This window comes from Neophocaena asiaeorientalis, unplaced genomic scaffold, assembly GCF_003031525.2.
Source record: "Neophocaena asiaeorientalis asiaeorientalis breed wild unplaced genomic scaffold, Neophocaena_asiaeorientalis_V1.1 scaffold59, whole genome shotgun sequence".
NCBI lineage: Eukaryota > Metazoa > Chordata > Mammalia > Artiodactyla > Phocoenidae > Neophocaena > Neophocaena asiaeorientalis.
In genome coordinates, this window is record NW_020174268.1 from 12951621 (window position 1) to 12969463 (window position 17843).

Sequence of the window (17843 nt, forward strand, 5' to 3'; positions counted from 1 at the left end):
GCCCCTCACTGTTGTGGCCTCTCCCATTGCAGAGCACAGGCTCCGGAAGCGCAGGCCCAGCGGCCATGGCTCACGGGCCCAGCCGCTCCGCGGCATGTGGGATCCTCCCGGACCGGGGCACGAACCCGTGTCCCCTGCATCAGCAGGCGGACTCTCAACCACTGTGCCACCAGGGAAGCCCAAAATAATCTTCCATTTTTAAAGTGTCTATATTACTGTAGTTGTAATAAATGTCATATATTACATCCAACCTTCAGAGAAACTAGGTAAGATGTGAAACAATGTCAGAGGGAGATTATGTTACATGCCTAGAATCTAATAGTTTATCATTAGGAGAACTGGTATTTAAACTTGTTACAAATAATACACACATGCTCCACATTATAATAGGCACTGTGGAAATAGCCATAAAAAATACACCACAAATAAACAGGCACTAACACTATGGTAAGTATAAAACAGGGGAAAACGGAAGGTGGTTTGAGAACATGGGAAGGCACCTAATCCGGATTAGGGATGTGGAGGGGTTGGTGCTCAGAGAAGAGATTATTTTCACTCAAGTTAGAGAAGTGAATGTCTTAAAGCAATGCCCATCGTCTTTGTCCTGTGGACTACTGGGGAAAACACTACAATAGCAAAGACAGCATCCTCCATCCGGTCCCCCAAACACTGGCAAGTCTCCTGTGTTTCCTTAGTCATTTCACTCCCCAGTTTCTCTACACTGGCTATTTTCAATATTTTCTACTCTTCTCAAGTATAACACTTACCTCCCCAAATTTCCTTCATTCTCAGAAAATGGCCCTAACTGCGACTTTATAGAGAAAATAGAAGGCATCATTACAAAAACTCTCTGAATCCTGCCACCAATTTAATTGCCTGCATCCTTTCTCAGTACTCATCCACAAAAGGCTAACCCCTGTCCCTCTGCCTCACCCCTCTCAGAGACTGTACTCTTTTAATTGAGTAGAAACTTTTCTTCTTTCTTTCCCACCGTATTGGCTTCTTTCCATCAGCATTTTAAAGTACTCAAATCCTTCCTTCTACTTCCCTCCTCCCCCTCAAATTAAAACCCTATCCACCACCAGCAACCACCCTTTCCCCTTCTTGGCCAACCTTCTTATAGTTGTAAGTACTTACTGTCTATACTCACTCCCGCTCACTTCTCACCTGAAAACATCCGAGCTACTCTCCCTACTTCCCTCAGTTATCTGCTCCCATCCTCTATCTGCCTTTTGGCACATTTATTACATCAGTAATTACTTAACCTAACACTGTTGTTCCCACTGGACTGAAAGCTCTATTAGAGCAGTGCCTGGGTCTATACCCAGCATCTTTAGCACGTAGGTATTCATTCACCAGTATAAATTTGAATGAAATCAACATGTCCCTCTTGTCACTGACTCCAGTGGTGCCTTTAATCCTGACTTACAAATCCTCTTGTTGACTATTCATTCCTTCTCAAACATTCTACTCAACATTCTTTTCTTCATTCCTTCAACAAATATTTGTGATTGCAAAATAGGTACTAGGCATTATTATTCCAGAAACCAGGGATATATCAGCAAATAAGACAGAGAATAAGACACGAGTTCTGAAGGGAAGTACATTTTAGCGGGAAGACCTGTAAACCAAGAAAAGATTTTGAGACAATGTTATTGTATGTTAAAGTAGAGTCATGTAATGGAAGTCTGATAACACAATAAGATGGTCAGGGGAGCCTCTCTGAGAGTGTGACATTTAAGCTGATTCCTCAATGATGGGAAGAGCCAATCACGTGAAGATGTGGGGAAAGAGGATTCCCGGCAGAAACAGCAGCGAGAGTCTGGCCGCTTGTTTCCACTCACTCCACACACTCTCCCTGAGCATCACACCTGGATCCTTATCCCCCATTTACCTCATGCAAAAACTGAGAACTCTTGAAGTTAAATCTCTATATTAGCTGTCTCTTTGGAGCTGGACATACAAATTCTAAGATGTCAATTTAACATTTCCACTTGGAACTTTCATAGGTGCTACAAATTCAGTGTAACCGAAAGTAAAAATATCTCTCACCAAATTCATGCCCTTCCTTCTGTATTGTTCTAAGTAAACTACGCTTACACTATAAATCATCCAGCTATTAAAGCCAGAAATCAAAGTACCTTCTTTCTCCTCTTACCATCCAATCTATCAGCAATTCTATAGATTTAATTTCCAAAAGATACCTCAAATTTGTACACTTCTTCCATCCTCATAGCCACTATTGGTTGCTCTATGACACCATTCTCTTCAAAAGGATTCTGAAACTTCAGATCGGTATCTCGCTTCCAGTCTGCAGCCCCAGATATCCATTTGTCACTCTGCAGATTATGCCAAACCTCTTCAACTACAGCCCTGTACCCTTAGCACAGCTTACAAACCCCTCCATGGCATGACCCTTGCCATGAAGGGATGGCCCTTGCCTGCCTCTATGTGGGTGGCACACAACATGCACTAAAATAGCTGTTGGCTGAGTGAAAAGAGCTCTCCAGCAACATGTCTTGCTATCTCTTCCCTCCAGGCTTTTGCACTACACTATTCCCTCAGCCCAGAATTTTATTCTTCTATTTTTCATTTTCTTTCACCTAGCTACGTCCTAATCATCTCTCAGTTCTCAACTAAGATGACATTCTGTTTAGATATACTTTTTTGTGGTGAGGGGACCTCCTCCTTTCATTCTTTTTATAGGCGATTTTTAAGAGCAGTTTTAGGTTCACAGCAAACATGAACAGAAGATACAGAGATGACCCAGATAACCCCCTCCCCCAACCCATCCTCTTTCCCATATCACCATCCACCATCAGAGTGGTTACATTTGATACAAATGATGAACCTACATTAATACATAGCATTATCGCCCAAAGTCCATAGTTTACACTAGGATTCACTCTTCGTGTTGAACATTATAAGGATTTGGACAAATGTAAAGTGACGTGTATCCACTATTACAGTATCATACAGAGTAGATCTATTGCCATAAAAATCCTCTCTGCTCTGCTTATTCACCCCTCCCTCCCCCTAATCCCTGGCAACCACGGATCTTTTTTCTGTGTCCAAAGTTTTGCCTTTTCCATAATGTCATAAGTTAGAATCATACAGTAGCCTTTTCATATTGGATTCTTTCATCTCATAATACACAATTAAAGTTCCTCCATGTCTTTTCATGGCTTCATAGCTCATTTCTTTTTAGCACTAATTAGTAAATATTCCATTGTCTGGATGCATCATATAAATAAGTGGGTATTTATTTATCCATTCACCTACTAAAGTGCATCCTGGTTGTTTGCAAGTTTTGAAAATTATGAATAAAATGATTATAAACATCCATGTACAGGTTTCTGTGTGGACATAAGTTTCTAACTCCTTTGGGTAGATACCAAGGAGCACGACTACTGTATTGCATGGTAAGAATCTGTTCAGCTTTATAAAAAACGCCAACCTGTACTCCAAAGTGGCTGCACCACCCTGCATTCCCACCAGCAGTGAGTGAGAGCTCCTGTGGCTCCACCTCTTCACCAGCATTTGCTGTAGTCTGCGTTCTGGAGTTTGGCCATTCTAATACGTATGTAGTGGTATCTCCTTGTTTTAATTTACATTTTCCTGATGACATATGCTTTGGAACATCTTTTCCTATGATTATTTTCCATCTGTATACTTTTTTTGGATAGGAGTTTGTTAAGGTCTTTGGCTCATTTTCTAACTAGGTTGTTTGTTTTTTTATCGCTAAGTTTTAAGACCTCTTTGTATATTTTAGACAAGTCCTTTATTAGATGTGCCTTTTGCAAATATTTTCTCCCAGTCTGTGGCTGTCTTCTCATTCTCTTGATATTGTCTTTTGTAGAGCAGAAGTTTTTCACTTTAATGAAGTCCAGCTCATCAATTCTTTCTTTCATGGATCATGCCTTTGGTATTATAACTAAAAAGTCATCTAGATTTTCTCCTTTGTTATCTTCTATGAGTTTCATAGTTTTTCAGTTTACATTTAGGTTTGTGATCCACACTGAGTTAAGTTTTGTGAAGAGCGTAAGGTCTGTGTCTGGATTTATTTTTGTGCACGTGGATGTCCAGTTGTTCCAGCACCATTTGTTGGAAAGATTATTTTTGTTTCACGGTATTGGTTTTGCTTGGATACACTTTTTGAAAACCCTGATAACCCCACCAACTGGAGAATGCACCCCTCCAGACTAGGTTAAGTGCTCTGCCTTATGCTTGCATTAGTATCTGTAACACCCCTATCACAGCACCCTTGTGTTATTGTATGTGCTAGTCTAATGCTTGCCTTTCCTCCAAAATTTAGCACCATGTTTGTCTCATTCACTTCTCTATTCCCAGTGCCTATAATGTGTTTGGTATATTGTAGGTGCTGAATACACATGTGCTGTATTAATGTATACATGAGATGTTCTTGTATATTTAGAGCTAGCCATAATGTTTCAATATCTGTTCCAAAATCATCTTTATTGGAGGAACTATTAGTATAAAAAATGGAAACACAAATCTAGAATGGCACAAAGAACATTATGAGTATTTTGAGGTTTTCATGGATTAAAAATTTTTAAATATTATAACTACTTTCTATAATTCCAACTCCTTTCCTAAAACCAAACAAAATAAACTCCAAACACTACCAATGAACAACAAAACAGTTTCAAAAGCTAAAAACCTCTATTAGCAAAATTTTCACTCTCCTCCTTCTCTGAGACAATAACTATAATCTTAATCTTAAATGTTGGAGCTCCAATTTGTTAAGTCTTCAGAGTTACTGATAACAGCATAATTTTTGTTTTTACTTCACAGTTGAAACAAATTAGCAAAACTAGGGTGTATGTGAAGTGAGAGATTTCTATAACTGATATGACAATGAGCCGCCTGGGCAAAAGTTTTTTTTTTTTTTATTTTTTCATTGCCTGAAGATGGATAATAATTGTTATCAATTCTTTTCACCATAAAGTTTTATAAGAAGTAGAGTGTATTTTTATGTTTAAAATTATTATTTATGCTATAAAAGAAAACTAATATTTTCCTGCATCTTTTGCTTGGCAGTGAATGAAAAATTTATTTTAATATTTAGAGTCGTAGTATTATGACTAAAATAATTCAATCATAAAATATCTAAGTGAGAAATACACAATAAGATGGATTGTTATAAAAACAAAGGCTATTTCTCAGAATATAATACACTGATGAACAAAAATACTAAATTGCATTTAATTTTTTTCAAAATGGGCTTTTATAGCATATACAAACTAAGTTTCAAAGAGTAGCTCATAAAATATTCTTTCATGACACCTCCCTTGATAAAGATAAATTTTACATACAGTAATATTATTACCTTATCAATTTAATTAAATCTGGTTTCAAGTAAGAAATAGATTACCCCAAATCTTCAGTCATTATTTTCCAAAGAACGCACTATATCATAGAAGAAACTCAAGTTGTAAAGGACGCAGGTCTTCAGCTGACAGAAGCTGAACATGTCAAAATGGTGACAGTTATATCTGTCTTAGGGTATCCATTGCCAATAAAGTATTGGAAAAATCATAGTGAAAAATCTTACCACAGCATCATTTTAACAATGGTATAAACAGATTCCTAACCAGACCTTTATAGTTCCTATATTAAACTTCTCTCACATTTTTAGCTGGATACTAGATAGCATGACATGGTCGAATAAAACTATTTCACATGAACTGAGATGGGCTGAGTGAGGGAGTAAACACTGAACACGGCTCTGAAAACAGATGGAGTGGCAGATGGGACTGCAGATTGGGTTCACTTGATCTATGTAAAACAACTTTACTACTTGGTAAGACGTGGCTCAGATCTCACAAAAATCTTATAAAGTTTGTCCCTTTATTTCATACCTGCTTCCCCTCTGCCAAATAAAAATGTTTAACATTTTAAACTTTGCTCCTTTAAAGTATAAGTACCTGTGTGATGAATCATTTAACTAAAATATATTTTCTTACACATTTTTGGAACAGATGGTAGGCAAGAGCAGTCACCCAGTGGAATAAAATGTACACTGACTAGTTGTCTAAAATTTGTAAAATTAATTACCTTCCTTCATTGATGAGTTCAATAAATGCAAGGCCTGCATTCTTCTGAATGGAATTTTGCCATTCCTAAAAGGAGAAAGCAAACCAACTGTAAGAAAAATGAGCATGTAAACAAAAGTAACATCTGGTTTAAGGTTCATGTTGATCCTAATAACTTCCACGTGATATTACTTCTAAATCTTTCTAAAAGATTTTTAACAAATGTTATTTTGCAAGAAATCAAAACTTTAAAAGCAGTCCTGTATTACTTAGTTAAAAAGGTGCTTTTGAATTCCCAGTGATGCCGACTAAGATAGAAAGTGAGATCACACGGACAAAACTCACTGTGACTGTAAAATATTGCTTGTTTTACACTCTTCCTACGGCATATTTAGAATATGCTTTAGATAACTTTTTGGTTATTATTCTAGTGATTTCAATGTTTTTGGTCTTTTTAATATAGCTGGCAAATTGAATTTTTTGGATTAAAAATTATATCCCTTTCAATGGTACTATAAATAATACTTGCCTAACATATTTTTATTAAAAATCCTTATTGATCAGTCATGCCACTCATCTATAGACTTTTCCTCCATGATTTTCCACTAATTAAGTGCTGGCCACAAATTCAGCTTGAGGAAACACAGTCTCCATGTCAACCCTTCACTCTGTCCCTGATCACTTTCCCTTTTAAAGTTCTGCACACATGCTGGGAATAAATGTGGTCCCCAAAAGTAGGTACTTAGGATGTAAACATTCTTTGTCCTAAGTAAATTTGTGAAGAATTAGAAGAACAAATCATGAATCTATATTTCCCCAGGAGAGAGAATCAACAACTTGGAAAAAGGGACATGATAGTCTGGGGACAGTAATGATCTAATAAAAGCCTAAATGACTCTGTTTTTAGCAAAGCCATTGTGTTTTAGCTGCCATAACTTTTATCCAAATGACAAGATCTTTGTTGCATTTTACTGAACTTATTAAAACTTGCAAATCATTTTTGTCAAAAACAATTGTTGGCAACGCTTTTTCCCACATTTTAACAAAATGACTTACTACTCTCCTCATATAGTTTGCATTAACTGAGGCACAGCATTAGGCAAAAGTCTCCACAGAAGAATAAACAAAAAGAGGATAGAAAGACCTAGGCTGATTCTTCGGAACCATTCACAATTTTAAGATTAGAAAAAGCAGCGGTTGAAAGGGACAAGAAAGGATCTAGAAAAATTTAAGAACAGATGCAAAATATTATAGCATTATTCAAAAGAAAATAATCCATGTATAATACATTGGCTCAAGAAAATTAAAAAAATACAAGACCCTTTAATCACTAATACCATTTTTTTAATGATTAGGAAGTTAAAATTCTACTGTATGTGAACTGCAAAATTAAAATATAGTAAACCACAAAATATATGAAACACAAGAACAAAAGTACAAAAGTCAAAAAAGATGTCATTCCAGAGGAGGGTAACGAAAGCTCTGGTGGTAGAGTCGGCACCAGAACCAGGGGCTGGCACTAGAGCTGGTGCTGGCCCGAGCTGCAGAACTGGCCCAGAAGCGATGCCTGAGCTGGCTCTAGCTGTGGAGAGACTCTATCTCTGGTGCTACTGCTGGATATGTTGCTGAAGTTGGCACTAGGTGTATTGCTGGCCCTAGCTCAGACAGTAGTGCTAGAACTGGTTGTGAATTGGCTCCAGTTCTGGGACTGACTTTAATTCCGGCACTGGTGCCAGGCCTGGTGTGAGAACTGGAGATAAGGATGACTCTAGATCTGGAGCTGATACCAGCTCTAGAGCTGAAGCCAGAGCTGGCACTAAGAAGCAGCTGGTACAAGAGCTAGTGCTGGAGTTGGCTCTAGCTCTACAGCTGGATCTACCTTTATCCAAGAGTTAGTGTAGGCGCTGGCTCTAGCTCAGAGGTGCTGCTAGAACTCGCTCTGGAATTTGCTCTAGCTCTGGAGCTGCTGCTAGAGCTGGTGCTACAGTTAATAATGGAACTATCTCTATCTCTGGAGCTGACTCTAGTTATATAGCTGGTTCTAAAGCTGATTCTAGTTCTAATATTGCTACTGGCTTCAGCTCTGGAGCTGGAGCAGGTCCCAGAGCTGTATGTAGCTCTAGAACTTATGCTAGAACTGGCTCTAGCTCTACAGGTGCTAGATCAGGTGCTAGAGCTGACACATGAGCTGGTGCCTGAGCTACTAATACACTTCTGAAATCATTACATAGAGCTGACATCCTGACATGAAAGACAAAGATCAAGACAATAGTACAGAAGGGATACTAGGGACAACAACAGCAACAAAAGAAACCTGAAAATTTAAAAAGAGAACATAAAAAGAGACAGCTTAAAAAACAAAGTTGAAAACATCTCCCAGAAAATAGAACAAAAAGATAAAAGAGTTGCAACAATAAGAAGAGAGATAAAGAAATAAGGAAAGTGGAGAATCTTCTGATGAAAGACCAACATCCACTGAGTAGGAATTGTAGAAAGAGTGAATAGGGAACATGGAAGAAAGGAAGTTATCAAAGTAATTTAAATTATTTCCTAGGAATTAAGTACATGACATAACATCCCCAGCAAAGCACGTCATCATAAAATTTTAGAACAGGGTTAAAGAAAAGGCTTACAAGAAAAAAATTTCTCTATACAAGAAATCAAGAATCAGACTGACACTAGACTTCTCTAGAGCAAAACTGGAAGATAGGAGAAAAGAAAACAACACCTTCAACAGCACAAGGAACATAATACTCAGAACATTATACCCAGCTAAGCTATCCATAAAATATGGGACAAAAGAGTTACATTTTCAGACATGCATAAACATTTATTTTTCAACCACTCTTTTTCAAGAAGAAAGAAAAAGAACCTACTGATGGTGTGCTCTGCCAAAATGAGGAGTAGATCAAACAGGAGAAACAAGATAATGTTGTGACAGCCCCAAAATCTCAGGGGCTTAAAAAACAAAGGCTTATTTCTTGTTCAATTTCCAAGTCCACTGCCCGTGTTCTGCTCTGCTTCATCACTGCCCTCACTTTGGGAGCTAGACTGACAATGTAACCATTATCTGGAACACTATAGGCAACCAAGGTGGAGGGAAAAGAAAAGAAGTTTAAGTATCACTGGCTCTTATAGTTTCTGCCCAGAAGTAACACATGTCACTTCTCACATTTCTGGTCAAAGTCACATGACCAAGCTTCAGTTCAATGCAGCAAAGGAGTGCAAACCCACCAAGTGCTCAAAATGTGGGAAAGAACCAAACATGAACAACCCAAAACATGACTCTAAGGGAAGAAATCATATAAAAGGTGGATACAGATCTAAGAAACAGTTTACAGAATTATTGTAAAGCTAACACAGTTTCTGTGAAGAATCAGGAGAGACTTGTATGCACACTAACAGACTGTCAAGAAGGAAATAATTTCATCAGATTATAGAGAGGTTTTGAATAAGGAAGACATATTTTGAATGAAAATTTAGCATTGCAATGTATATATTTTTTCTTCCAGAATTGTTTTTGTGAAGAAGCAGGCAATATAGTTCCTAAATTTCTTTAATGACAATATAATGCAATCGAAAGGCTTTGTATTTGAGTTCAACTCTTTCCTCAAGTTACAGAATTGCTCTTTCTCAAAGTTTCTTACCAAAGAAGAGCTCACATTGGGGAGGAGGATTGGAGTCTCATCCAAGAGAATTTTCTTGAAACTTTTTGTGATGGTGAGACTTTCTCACTTTATTCTCCCAAGTTTTTCAGATTTTTCATTTTTTAATTTAAGCATTAGAAACCCATCACACCGTTTGTATATTATTACATTGCCAATGTTGCCACATGTCAGAAAAGTCAGGTATGACGAACACACAAGACAGTTCCCTGGATCTGGCGATTAGAATGCAGCCCATTGCGCTGGGCTGATGAATGAAAGGGAATTGAGGAAGAGAAGGTGGTAACCGGAGTATATGCTTTCAAAGAATTCTGTGGTGAAAGCTAAGAAAAAATAGGATAGGAGGCTGAGAGAAAAATCGGTTCATAGTTTTTAAGGGCGAAGAGACCTAAATACAATTGTAGACCATAGAGAATGAAAGAGTCAGAGAAACATTGATTACAAGAGAGAAATGGTGACAGGGAAATCTGGAAGAAGGCATTTAAGAATGGGGTGTCCTGGAAAGGAATAAGGATACTTCTTTCTTCAGAAAAAGAGTAAAACTAGGGGTAGAAGAAGTTTTTCTTTTCTTGTTCACATATAAAATAGTCCACGGTATTCAGGAAGGGACCCTGACTTAAGTAACACAATTGTAAACCATAGTGTAATTCTTTTCCAGAAGAGTGTAAATTCCCTGATCTTATTTGCCTTGGTCTTGTGAAATGAAATGTGGTTTTAAATCTTAATATTTAATTTTTAGCACCAGCTACAGCATGAGACACATAAGTAATACTCAATAAATACTATTATTGGTGATTTATTGGGTAAGCTGCAATTCACGTACAATTCACCTCTTGGTATTATCAGAAATGCGAGGCCATATGACAGGTAATAAAACCTCTTAAAATGTTCCTGTTAAGAATGCTCATAACTAATTGAACGTAAGTGTTTCTCTACTCCCACAGAAGCATAATCTAACTGGGCTCTTTTTCTGTGGAAACATGAAAGAGCATTATTAATCACAAAAAGAAGAAAGGATCTCTCTCTTTTTTTCCATCCTCCATCCATAGGGAGGGAAGAAATTTTCTGTCCTCCTCTGAGCCCAAGCAAAAAATTTTACAGACTCTGTCTATCTTGCTCTTCTGTCACCTCTAACTGTCCTATTATTTCCTCAGACATAAGTAGATATCAAACACTTATGTGATACAGGATTTTAAGACAACAAAAGCCGAAATGCCAACTTTCTAATGTAAGAGTTTAAAACTTGATAACTTAATAGTATTTTCCATGTCTCTGCAACTTCACTTTTTAATGTTTTATACGCACATTATATGATTAGATTTTAGATATTGTATCTTTGAAGGAAGAGCCATATTTTATTTGTCCGTGGTAACCACAGAACCAGAAGAAATAGATGATGTAAACTGCACAGTGACTATACTACAGCATTAAGGCAAAAAGAGTTCAATTCTAGAAGTTTAGCAACATTAGATGGAAAACACAGAAAAAATCCTTATGTATAAAATTTATATTATTATGTGTATAAAGTAGTGTATTTCCTGGTATCTTTTTTCTAGGTTCTACTAGTTATTTGCTTGCCAAACATGAATATTTTCTTCTCTACCACAGAAGCCTACTGGTTATGTTTTAAGATGATATGGCTGGGAGTACAAGCGTAATTTTGCAGGCCTTGACCTAAGTAAGGACCAAGTAGATTTCACCTAATGTTAAAAGAGTATAATTCAGTTTTTGAAGATTTTCAAAATTCTTCATCAACTACAATAATCAATTTGGACAATTTCAATTTATCAAGTCAATTTCTGTTAACTACATTAACTAATACTAACAATTTGTAAGGTCGAAAAAATGTTACCGGTTGTCTTTCTTTAAGAAAGCGAGTTTAAAATTTTTATTTTTCAAACTGTGGTATGAGATCAAAGTCCCAGGCAGGAGACATACTAAGTCCCAGGACACACATATTCATCTCCCTGGAGTCTGGGAGGAAAAAAAAAAAAAAAAGCCATGTAATTTAATTTAAAATTATAAGTAATATAAGAATAATATAGTAAAATACAAATTTTAAAACATAAGAGCACAGAATGTTCCTGTTATGGTGGATTGCATGGGTTACAGCCTGTATCACCCTTTCATCCACTGCATCCCAGGGGGCTGCTTCAATAGAAGAGTTAGAGAAGGAATGACTTAAGACATAAAAGTAGCAGTAAAGCTAGAGATTTTAAACATACATTTTCATCAGCTGTTTTCTGGAATTTTGCATGAGACTTATATATTTTAATCTCTCATTGTTATGGTGAATTTTAAATATATCTCATAAGGCAATGAGGAAAGCACAGTGTATTTCTTTCAGCTACTTTAAAAAATGCTAAATGAGAAAGAGAAAAAGGGGAAACAACGAAACGTTCCTCACAAGATAAAGTATATTTTCCCTCTCAGAAAATCTTACGATTGAACGAGGGTTTTAGAGCGTGTTTAATGATTTCTGAATGACAGTTGTACAAGTAGCACAAATAAGCAATTTTGAGGGCATCTTTAGTCGAAAAGTCTAATCTCTTTACATTCTTGGCAAAACACGGCATACAGTATTGGGTAGTAAACAAGAATATGCGTAAGTGTAAAGAAAAAAATGAAATGTGAAGGAAAAAGTAAGCAAAGTATAACAAACGGCATATTCTCCTTCGGGTATGCTATTCTGTAGACGAATTTTTAGATCTTACTCCTATGAAAATGGGTAATATTACAACAAGAATTTATGCTGGCAAAGCCATAAATCTTGTGTGTAAAGAGAAAATAATTTTAAAACTTTGGACATGGAAAATGGGATCAAGCCTACATCATTATTTTCTCAGCACTTAATGTAACTTTTATTACTCATGGAACATTCCCTCTGAAATATAATTATTTATAACTTGTAGTGATTTCTCCCCACTAGATCATGGACTTGTTAATAAAAGAAAGGATCTTGTTTTATCTAATTATGCACATCTAGTAAGTAGCAAGTGTCTGGCATACTGTACATACTCAATGTATCTTTGTTGTTGAATTGAATTTATTTCTCCAAAATCTATAGTATCACTTAAATCTGTGAGTTCTCAATTCTGACTGAACAAAAAAATCAACAGGAATGTTGTTAGAAAGTATCAGTCATATCGGAGTAGTCTCTAAGGATAGGTAGGGCCCAGGCATCAGTATTATTATGAAGCTTCCCAAGTGATTGTGATGTGAAGTCAGTGCTGAGAACCACTGACTGTGGTCATTTCTCCCTCTCAACAAGACTGCACACACACACAAACCTCAACGTGCCTAACTTGCCAGCATGGAGCAATTTAGTTATTATGAAGTGATGTGTACTTTTCCCTTCAAATTGTTCCATTATCTAAATTCCTTCTACTCATTTGTAAAATAGTATCCTATTGCATCATAATTACATCATAATTATTGAAGCATCTACATCTCTAAACTAAGGCCATTACTACAGTCCTTTCCAGCTCTGACATGGTATTTTATAACCATAAATGATATTTTTGTAAGACTGAAAGTGTTACCTTATAATGAACGTGTAAAAAATGTGAGCAATGAATTAGGTTATGCAGTTATTACATTCCTTTACACTGATGCATGTTTCAAAAAGTATTTCTTAAATGCATATTACTATGTAACTGATTCTAGAAGTTTCAAAAGAATAATTAGGTATAATATTGAAAGGGGAGATACGCAAAGCTTTGTGACAAGAAAAGTACACAGCACACAGGAGGAACTGAGTGTCTGCTGTAGTTGCTGAGGCATAAACTACATTGAGAGTTAAGAAATGGGATATAGATGGACAGGGAAAGGAAACTTTAATCACTGTCCTAGCTCCCTAACAATTCTGACATGTAGAATTAGAGAAATTACTTAAAACAAGGCAAATGGATACATGAGAATGTATACAAAAGGATAATAAAAATAACATCGTCATTTCAACAAAGTCAATTTCTTGGCAATGACAGGAAAAAAATGTATCTTTAAAAATCTTATCTACAAATCATTCCAAAGTCTTCTGCCATTTGAGAAAACACACAGACACAGACACGCACACACACACACAGACACACACACACACACACACAAACACTGGCTCCGCTACTGAAGAAAATGAACAGCCATAAGAAAAGGTGTAAATTAAATGTAGGCATCAAATTTTTATCTTCATGGGGAAACATACTAAACTGGGTTTGAATGCCTGCAGACAGCTGCCAAGTCTTTAGACAGTTTTGTCACAATTTTTTAACTCTTCTACATGGATGTATAACATTGCCTCAAGATGAAGGACTTTTTCAAAGAATTGGATATCAAGTTAAGGATCCTTTGAAACTAAACACTTTGAAGACAAATAGGTTCCAGAAGGATGACAATGAAATCCCTATGTTCTCTTCACAATCACTTTATGGCAGTTAGATAACCCAGTAGAAATATCAGACCCAGCACATAATATTTTCCCCCACTGGTTTTTCCCCCTCTCTGTCAGTTCAGTGCACACTTCCCATTCCCTTTTGTTTTGTGTATAATTAAGTAAACCAATTTAATGTCCTCAGAGACTTAATGCATCTCAGATTCTTTGAAAATATGGAAAATATTTCAAGGTAAAAATGGGAGGTTAAATTGAGATATTAAGTCTTCTGGAACTCCAGAATTATTTTTTACTTTCTAATCCTTCATGTCTACTTATCATTAATTGCCACTAAAATAAGTAGGTATATTCCTCAAAAATTTTATAACAAATGCTCATTATAACTGGCATGCTTATAAATTCTTGCAATGTTAGAGAAATTAATAAGTACAAGGACTGAAGTAAAAAATACTATGCAGAGAGAAAAACAGAGATGAGTGTTTTCAATGTATGCAAAAAATAAAACTAGTGAAAAAAAATATGCAAGTATTCAGAGTATGAGTTTTTTCATTTCCATTGCTTATTTTTATGAACATCTTACTAAAAGCATTGTAGGAAAAACTGAATGTAAGAAATGAATAATCAATGATCAGTACAAAGAGATTATCGATATGAAGGTCAGCCACAGAAAAATCATTACACAACATGAAAATATACCAAGTTGATTACTAAAAGAAGAGTTGGTGTATCATATAAAGATAAATACAATGAGGTTTCCCAGGATCTCAGTATGTGGCTAAACTGTATAAATAAATTTAACACAACTTTTTATTACAAATATTCTTGTGAACATACATACACATACACATATATTTATGTTTGTACTTATGATTAAAAATAATTTAGATTGTTTTACAATATATTTTTTAAACAGAGCATTTTCTATAACTATGAATATATACAACATACAAACACATTTATATTGAGTTCTAGAGCATACTCCTTCCTTATTACCTGCTACTAGAAATGATCAGAAGAAATCAAGGAAATGATAACTTTATTAAATAAGAAAATAGAGGAAATGTTTCATATTTTAAGATCTACATAGGTAGGAAAACAGTAAAAGCTAAAATAGGGTTTTTAGAATGTAGTTTTGAAGAAAAAGAACTTTTAAAACTTAAAACCGGGAATTCCCAGGCAGTCCAGTGGTTAGGACTCCGCGCTTTCACTTCCGGGGCCCGGGTTCAATCCCTGGTTGGGGAACTAAGGTCCCGCAAGCCTCGCAGTGCAGCCAGAAAAATCAAAACAACAACAACAAAAATAAAACCAATAAAACAAAATCCTGTACTTGTCTATAATCAATGAAATAACAATGGCTGTCTTTCTCTAATTTATATGATTTAACATGAAAAATATAATTTACATTTATATAACAGAACACATTTCTTAAGAGCTTACTATGTCTTTGAGTCATGACTGATGTACAACTATTTTATCTTAAGTTTATAGTACTGTTGGTATCACTCTTGATGATGGTCTTTGAATGTCATTTTTCTAGAGCTAAGAATAGGTGTATCAGAGAGTGATCCTCAAAACTTTATAACTTAGAATAAGATACAGTAAAATATGAATATAAGGGAAATTATACCATTAGCATCGAGAGCTCTAAACTGTATACAACTATCATAAAAGTGCTGGGTATTACTAAACTACTATGCAAGTTTAGCTTGTCAAAAAACGTTCGTAGATAATCTAAAGATAAAATAGACATTTAATATTTCTCAAGATGTATTTTGTGAGACCTATTAAGTACCAATATTTTGTGGCTACCACCCATGCTTACACAGAAGCAAGAAATCATTATGAAAACTGCCTTATTTTCAAGATAAATAGGGAGCAACCATGTTGCATTGAGCTGTTGATGCTTTGTTGTCTGCCTGGCTTATACACTCTCATATACCAAACTCGTAGCACACATGATCTCAATTCACGCCTTGGCAAAATAATAAATTATTCTATGCCACTTATCTATGCTACCATTTAAGAACAGCAGGAACTTCCAGTTTAAATCTTGAATGTTAAGACCCTGTGTGCAACATTATCATGAAGCAGAGCTATGTGCAGTTATATTAAAATACTTTACATTTATTCATGAATAAGCATGCAGCTATAGGCATATAAGCCAGCATGAGAATTTGAGTGTTGTAGAGAAGCTTAGGAATTGTTCTTTTTAACCCAGTGCAAGAATCTTTGACACACAATTAGCTGATCTTTGCTTGAAGACCTACAATATTCAGGGCTTCTGGAATATCCTGTTCTACTTTTAGACCATATTAACATTAAAAAAATAAAAGCACAGATGTTCATATATGGAAGAAAGAGCTGTGCTGACCAGTACAGCATCTACTAGTCATGTGCAGCTAGTACAAGCACTTGAAATGTGGCTAGTGTGACCTGATATGTGTTCTAAGTCTAAAATACATGCCTGATTTGAAAGGCTTAGAGCCAAAAAAGGAATGTAAAATATTCCATTAAATATTTTTATACTGATTACATACATGTTGAAATTATATTTAGGTTAAATAAAATACATTATTAAAATTAATCTTACTTATTTCTTTTTTACCTTTTTAAATGTGGTTATTAGAAAATTTAAAGTTGTATGTGGCTCACATTATATTTTGATTGGACAGCAGTGCTCTACACTATCAACTGGAAAACATAATTTGTAAACTATTGCTGTTATAACAGCAATTTTTGCTCATACTAATAACAAGAAAAATAATTTTGCACTTACGTGTAGAAATATAATTCGAAAGGATACACATTAAATGACTAATTGTTATTACTCCTGGGTAGTGAAATTATGAGGTAACAGGAAATTTTATTTAAATTTGTAATACTTATTCTAAAATTGCTTTTCTTTTAATTTGCAGGGACTACTTTTACATTAAAAATCATCATAGGCATCTATGCTCAACTGATTTTCAACAAGAGTGCCAAGACCATTTGATGGGAAAAGAATAGTCTCTTCAACAAATGGTGCTGGGAAAACCGGATAACCATTTGTAAAAGGATGAAGTTGGATCCCTATCTCATACCATACATAAAAATTAACTCAAAATGGATCAAAGGTCTAAATTTGGGGCCTAAAATCATAAAACTATTAGAAGAAAACATAGGGGAAATCTCCATGAGCTTGGATTTGGCCACGGGTTCAAAGACATGATACCAAAAGCATAGGTAACAATAACAAAAATAGATAAACTGGACATTGTTAAAATTAAAAACTTTTGTGCATCAAAAGACACTATCAACAAATGAAAATAACTCACAGAATCAAAGAAAACCTTTGCAAATCATATTTTTGATAAGGGTTTAATATCCAGAATAAATAGAAAACACCTTCAACTCAAGCACAACAACAAAAAACCAATTAAAAATGAGAAAGGACTTGAATAGGTATGTGAAAAGATGCTCAACGTCATTAGTCATTAAGAAAATGCAAATCAAAACCACAATCATGCTCACTAGGAATGGCTATAATTTTAACACCAACAAATAAAGAAAAATAGAGGGAGAGAGAAAATAACAAATGTTGGAAAGGATATGGAGAAATTGGAACCCTTGTTCATTCCTCATAGAAATGTAAAATGATACAGACATTATGGAAAACTAGCAGTTCCTCAAAAAATTAAACACAGAATTACCAAATGACTCAGCAATTCTACTCAATTATATACATTATACCTGATG

At 35.4% G+C, this 17843-nt stretch overlaps 1 protein-coding gene across 2 annotated transcripts in view; it reads right to left on the minus strand.

Moving 5' to 3' along the window:
- The window catches only part of NBEA (neurobeachin), a 609882-nt gene that overhangs the window by 307524 nt on the left and 284515 nt on the right, over positions 1-17843 (minus strand). For both annotated transcript variants that reach the window (XM_024755508.1, XM_024755505.1), the window contains one exon: positions 6079-6143. In XM_024755508.1, the coding sequence (XP_024611276.1) occupies positions 6079-6143 (65 nt within the window). The remainder of the gene's footprint in view (positions 1-6078; positions 6144-17843) is intronic.